This window comes from Panulirus ornatus, chromosome 46 (genome assembly GCF_036320965.1).
Source record: "Panulirus ornatus isolate Po-2019 chromosome 46, ASM3632096v1, whole genome shotgun sequence".
Lineage (NCBI taxonomy): Eukaryota > Metazoa > Arthropoda > Malacostraca > Decapoda > Palinuridae > Panulirus > Panulirus ornatus.
In genome coordinates this window covers 17,567,681-17,575,171 of record NC_092269.1, presented here as the reverse complement: position 1 = coordinate 17,575,171, position 7,491 = coordinate 17,567,681, and the positions used below count along the sequence as shown (strand labels likewise).

The 7,491-nt window shown below is 40.0% G+C and overlaps 1 protein-coding gene across 1 annotated transcript in view; it reads right to left on the bottom strand.

Moving 5' to 3' along the window:
• Positions 1-942: 942 nt before the first annotated feature.
• LOC139763324 (ionotropic receptor 21a-like) overlaps positions 943-7,491 on the bottom strand; it is a 50,707-nt gene continuing 44,158 nt past the window's right edge. Inside the window, exon 5 of the mRNA XM_071689345.1 lies at positions 943-1,197. Within this exon, the coding sequence (XP_071545446.1) occupies positions 943-1,197 (255 nt within the window). The remainder of the gene's footprint in view (positions 1,198-7,491) is intronic.

Below are 7,491 nucleotides of genomic sequence, written 5' to 3'. Positions count from 1 at the left end.
GCTGTCAGTGGATTGGAATCAAGGCATGTGTGTATGGGGGTGGGTTGGGTCATTTCTTTCGCTGTGTCCTTGCGCTACCTCGCAAACGCGGGAGACAGCGACAAAGCAAAAAAAAAAAAAAAAAATATATATATATATATATATATATATATATATATATATATATTAAATATTATATATTTATTTTTTTATACTATTCGCATTCCCGCGATAGCGAGGTAGCGTTAATAACAGAGGACTGGGCCTTTTTTTGAATATCCTTACCTGGCCCCCTCTGTTCCTTCTTTTGGAAAATTAAAAAAAAAAAGAAAAATTAAAACCAACTGACAGGTGTAGATATGGTACCCAGAACACAGTTTAATCTTACTTGGCAACTAGATAGGGGTGAGGTCGTCGAGGGTAACCTGCTTCCTACACCTTTTATCTGTTTCTTAAATCATTTGCTGGCCGCTCCCAGTGGCGGCAGGTGTATTGTATTCTGGTACTTTTTATCTATTTTCACTCCTGATGATGTAATCATTCATAAGCGTTCGGCTCTTCGTATGTACAATTTCCTTATGGTTTTACTTGCATGTTACGTAGAGTCGCTACTGATATCCTTTTTTTATATCCATATATGTTATTTTACTTATTTGTCGTATCTATATGTGGAGGTAGTCTTAATTATAATTTCGTTATTAAATCAATAAGATGTGGATAAAGTATTTTGTGCAGAGAAGAAGTTTGAATTGAATCTTTCCCTATGTTTGCCGGGTTGTCTTATTATAGAACATGATCACATTAAGAATTTCGTGATTCCGCAGCCTATGGGTTGGGAAAGCGTAAGAGTAAATCATGGACGTTGTAGGTACGTGCGTGATCCAAAGAATCTTATGATTTTAGTATGGTGATAAATAGATGATTATAATAAGGTTATATCGATATGCTAAACTCGAGTAAGGATCAGTGGCAGCATCGCACTGAGAGAGTCTCAGTGGTGAAGGTGAGGCCAGAGATGACGAGGCCCAGGAGGAGGAGCATGAGTGGCCCCTGCATGTGAGCGATGGTGAGGGCATTGATGCTGCTGCTGCTGCCAAGGGGTCGTGTGCCTACACTTGCCTCCCGTCCATTATGTCTCTCCTTAACTCGCTGTTTTGCGCGACCCTCTCGCTGGGTGTCTTCTAACGTATCCTCTGTCCATTTCTCATATAAGCCAGCCTGCAGCAAACAAGCAAACTAAAGTCTAGATATACTTATAAACTGGATATATATGAAAATTACCATGAAATTATACAAATTTAATGAAAAACCGGGGTAATCCCCATCATGTATACGAATATATGAATATGTGTGTATGTATATATGATTAGATATAAATATTAATCAGCGATTACCTATTTGTACTTTATGAGGATGGAGTTATACACTGTATCAACTTCAGAGCCTTCTAGATCAGTTATACTTTACCTAACCTACCGCATTACAATAAGACTATATGTATATATGTGCATATATATATATATATATATATATATATATATATAATATATATATATATATATATATATATATATATATATATATACTTTGTCGCTGTCTCCCGCGTTAGCGAGGTAGCGCAACAAAGCAGACGAAAGAATGGCCAAACCAAACCACATACACATGTATATACATACACGTCAACACACACACACACATATACATGCCTATACATCTCAACGTATACATATATACAAACAGATATATACATATATACACATGTACATAAATTCATACTGTCTGCCCTTATTCATTTCCGTCGCCAACCCGCCACACATGAAATAACAACCCCTTCCCCCGCATGTGCGCGAGGTACCGCTTAAGAAAAGACAACAAAGGCCACATTCGTTCACACTCAGTCTCTAAACGTCATGTAAAATGCACCAAAACCACAGCCACCTTTCCACATCCAAGCCCTACAGAACTTTCCATAGTATATCCCAGGCGCTTCATATGCCCTGGTTCAAACCACTGATAGCACGTCGAACCCGGTATACCACATCGTTCCAATTCACTCTATTCCTTGCACGCCTTTCACCCTCCTGCATGTTCAGGCCCTGATCACTCAAAATCATTCTCACTCAGTCTTTCCACCTCCTATTTGGTCTCCCACTTCTCCTCGTTCCCTCCACCTCTGACATATATATCCTTTTTGTAATCTTTCCTCACTCATTCTGTCCGTGTGACCAAACCATGTCAAAACACCCACTTCTCCTCTCTCAGCCACACTCTTTTTGTTACCACACGTCTCTCTAACCTTTTCAAAACTTACTCAATAAAAACCACCTCACACCATATATTGTCCTCAAACATCTCATTCCCAGCACATCCACCCTCCTCCGCACAACTCTATCTATAGCCCACGCCTCGCAACCACATAACATTGTTGGAACCACTATTCCTTCAAACATACCCAGTTTTGCTTTCCAAGATAATGTTCTCGACCTCCACACATTCCTCAACGCTCCTAGTACTTTCCCCCCCTCCCCCACCATATGATTCACTTTCGCTTCGATGGTTCCATTCGCTGCCAAATCAATTCCCAGATATCTAAAACACTTCACTTCCTACAGTTTTTCTCCATTCAAACTTATATCCCAATTGACTTGTCCCTCAACCCTACTGTACCTAATGACCTTGTTCTTATTCACATTTACACTCAGCTTTCTTCTTTCACACACTTTCTCAAACTCAGTCACCAGCTTCTGCAGTTTCTAACACGAATCAGCCACCAGCGGTGGATCATCAGCGTACAACAACTGACTCACTTCCCAAGCTCTTTCATCGACAACATACTGCATACTTGCCCCTCTTTCCAAAACTCTTGCATTTACCTCCCTAACAACCCCATCCATAAACAAATTAAACAACCATGGAGACATCACACACCCCTGCAGCAAACCAACATTCACTAAGAACCAATCACTTTCCTCTCTTCCTACACTGACACACGCCTGAAATCCTCGACAAAAACTTTTCACTGCTTCTAACAAATTGGCTCCCACACCATATATTCTTAATACCTTCCACAAAGCATCTGTATCAACTCTATCAGTATGCCCTCTCCAAATCCATAAATGTTACATACAAATCCATTTGCTTTTCTAAGCATTTCTCACGTACATTACTTCAAAGAAAACACCTGATCAACACATCCTCTACCACTTCTGAAACTGCTCTTCCTCAGCCTGATGCTCTGTACATGCCTTCACCCTCTCAATCAATACTCAACAAACTTATACCTCTGTAATTTGAGCATTCACTTTTATCCCCTTTGCCTTTGTACAATGGCACTATGGAAGCATTCCGCCAATCCTCAGGCACCGCACCATGAGTCATACATACATTAGATAACCTCATGAAGGAGTCAAAATACAGACACCCTTTTTAGATAAATTCCACTGCAATACCATCCAAACCCGCTGCCTTGCCGGCTTTCATCTTCCAGAAGGCTTTTACTACCTCTTCTCTGTTCACCAAATCATTTTCCCTAACCCTCTCACTTTGCACACCACCTCGACCAAAACACCCTATATCTGCTACTCTATCATCAAACACATTCAACAAACCTTCAAAATACTCATTCCATCTCCTTCTCACGTCACGTCACCACTACTTGTTATCACCTCCCCATTAGCCCCCTTCACAGAAATTTTCATTTGTTCCCTTGTCTTGCGCACTTTATTTACCTCCTTCCAAAACATCTTTTTATTCTCCTAAAAATTTAATGATACTCCCTCTACCGAACTCTCATTTGCCATCTTTTTCGACTCTTGCACCTTTTTCTTGACCTCCTGCCACTTTCGTTTATACGTCTCCCAGTCATTTGCATTATTTCCCTGCAAAATTTGTCCAAATGCCTATCTCTTCTCTTTCACTAATAATCTTACTTCATCATCCCACCACTCATTACCCTTTCTAATCTACCCACCTCTCACGCTTCTCATGCCACAAGCATGTTTTGCGCAAGCCATCACTGCTTCCTTAAATACTTCCCATTCCTCCCCCACTCCCCTTACCTCCTTTGTTCTCACCTTTTTCCATTCTGTACTCAGTCTCTCCAGATACTTCCTCACACAAGCCTCCTTCCCAAGCTCACTTATTCTCACCACTCTCTTCACCCTAGCATTATCTCTTCTTTTCTGAAAACCCCCACAATTCTTCACCTTCACCTCCAAAAGATAATGACCAGACATCCCTCCAGTTGCACCTCTCAGCACATTAACATCCAAAAGTCTCTCTTTTGCACGCCTATCAATTAACACGTAATCCAATAACGCTCTCTGACCATCTCTCCTACTTACATATGCATACTTATGTATATCTCACTTTTTAAACTAGGTATTCCCTATCACCAGTCCTTTTTCAGCACATAAATCTAGAAGCTCTTCACCATTTCCATTTACATCACTGAACACCCTATGTACACCAATTATTCCCTCAACTGCCACATTGCTCACCTTTGCATTTAAATCACCCATCACTATAACCCGGTCTCGTGCATCAAAACCACTAACGCACTCATTCAGCTGCTCCCAAAACACTTGCCTTTCATGATCTTTCTTCTTATGCCCAGGTGCATATGCACCAATAATCACCGATCTTTCTCCAGGAGTAGTGAAACTCCTCCCCTTCCTCAAGAGCTCTCACTAATCCCTGACTTTACTCCCAAGACCTTCCAAAACCACTCCTTACCTTTACCCTTCAGCTTCGTTTCACTCAGAGCCAGAACATCCAGGTTCCTTTCTTCAAACATACTACTCATCTATCCTTTTCTTTCTCAAGGTGTAAGGAAGTAAACTCTAGATTGATATGGGTAAAACTGAAAGTGGATGGAGAGAGATGGGTGATTATTGGTGCATATGCACCTGGGCATGAGAAGAAAGATTATGTGCGGCAAGTGTTTTGGGAGCAGCTGAGGGAGTGTGTTAGAAGTTTTGATGCACGAGACCGGGTTATAGAGATAAATAACTTAAATGCAAGGGTGAATAATGTGGCAGTTGAGCAGATAATTGGTGTACATGGGGTGTACAGTTTTGTAAATGGAAATGGTGAAGAGCTTGCGGATTTATGTGCCGAAAAAGGACTCGTGATTGAAAATACCTTGTCTAAAAAGAGATATATCCATAAGTATACGTATGTAAGTAGGAGAGATGTCTAGGAAGCGTTATTGGATTACTCGTTAATTGATAGGCGCAGGAAAGAGAAACTTTTGCATGTTAATGTGCTGAGAGATGCAACTGGAGGGATGTCTGATCCTTATCTTGTGGAGGCGAAGGTGAAGATATGAAGAGGTTTTCAGAAGAGGAGAGAGAATGTTGGGGTGAAGAGAGTGGTAAGAGTAAGTGAGCTTGGGAAGGAGACTTGTATGAGGAACCACCAGGAGAGATTGAGTACAGAATGGAAAAAGGTTAGAACAAAGGAGGTAAGGGGAGTGGGGGAGGAATGAAATGTATTTAGGGAAGCAGTGATGGCTTACGCAAAAGATGCTTGTGGCATGAGAAACGTGGGAAGTGGGCAGATTAGATAGAGTAGTGAGTGGTGGGATGAAGAAGTAAGATTATTTGTGAAAGAGAAGAGAGAGGCATTTGGACAATTTTTGTAGGAAATAATGCAAATGACTGGGAGAAGTATAAAAGAAAGAGGCAGAACGTCAAGAGAAAGGTGCTAGAGGTGAAAAAGAGGGCAAATGAGAGTTGGGATGATAGAGTATCTTCAAAATTTAGGGAGGATAAAAAGATGTTTTGGAAGGAGGTAAGTAAAGTGCATAAGACAAAAGAACAAATGGAAAAAAAGGTGAAGGGTGTTAATGGGGATGTGATAACAAGAAGTGGTGATGTGAGGAGATGGAGTGAGTATTTTGAAGGTTTGTGGATTGTGTTTGATGACAGAGTGGCAGATATAGGATGTTTTGGTCGAGGTGGTTAGCAAAGTTAGAGGGTTAGGTAGAATGATTTGTTAAAAAGAGAAGAGGTAGTAAAGCAGTGCGGAACATGAAAGCCAGCAAGGCAGCGGGTTTGGACGATATTGCCGTGGAATCTATTAAAAAAGTTGATGACTGTATTGTTGACTGGTTGGTAAGTTTATTTAATGTATGCATGACTCATGGTGAGGTGCCTGAGGATTTGCGGAATGCTTCCATAGTGCCATTGTACAAAGGCAGAGGGGATAAAAGTGTGTGCTCAAATTACAGAGGTATAAGTTTGTTGAGTATTCCTGGTAAATTATATGGGAGGGTATTGATTGAGAGAGTGAAGGCATGTATAGAGCATCTAACTGGGGAAGAGCAGTGTGGTTTCAGAATTGGTAGAGGATGTGTGGATCAGGTATTTGCTTTGAAGAATATATGTGAGAAATACTTAGAAAAGCAAGTGGATTTGCATGAAGCATTTTTTGATCTGAAAAAGGCATATGATAGAGTTGATAGAGATGCTCTGTGGAAGTTATTGAGAGCATATGTTGTGGGAAGCAAGTTGTTAGAAGTGGTGAAAAGTTTTTAATCGAGGATGTAAGTCATGTGCACGTGTAGGAGGTAAGTAAAGTGATTGGTTCTCAGTGAATATTGGTTTGGGGCCGGGGTGCGTGATGTCTCCATGTTTGTTTAATTTGTTTATGGATGGGGTTGTTAGGGAGGTGAATGCAAGAGTTTTGGATAGAGGGGCAAGTATGTAGTCTTTTGTGGATGAGAGAGCTTGGGAAGTGAGTCCGTTGTTGTTCGTTGATGATACAGTGCCTGTGGCCGATTCCGGTGAGAAACTGCAGAAGCTGGTGACTGAGTTTCGTAAAGTGTGTGAGAGAAGAAAGTTAAGAGTAAATGTGAATAAAAGCAAGGTCATCAGGTACAGTAGGGTTGAGGGACAAGATAATTGGTGGGTAAGTTTGAATGGAGAAAAACTGTAGGAAGTGAACTGTTCTAGACATCTGGGAGTGGATATGGCAACGGCTGGAACCATGGAAGCGAAAGTGAATCATAGGATGGAGGAGGGGGTGAAAGTTCTGGTAGAGTTGAAAAATGTGCGGAAGTCGAGAACGTTATCTGGGAAAGCAAAAATGTGTGTGTTGGAAGGAATAGTGGTTCCAACAATGTTATACGGTTTTGAGGCGTGGGCTATAGATAGACTTGTGCGATGGAGGGTGGATGTGCTAGAAATAAGTTGTTTGAGGGCAATATGTGGTGTGACGTGGTTTGATCGAGTAAGTTATGAACGAGTAAGAGAGATGTGTGGTATATGTATATGTATATAATATATATAATATCTATATATATATAATATATATATATATATAATATTATATATATATATATATTATATATATATATATATATGTATATACATATGTATATATATATATTATATATATAAATATTATATATATATATATATATATATTATATATATATATATATATATAATATATATATATATATTTATTTTTTTGTTTTTTTTTGTTTTGTCGCTGTCTCATGCGTTT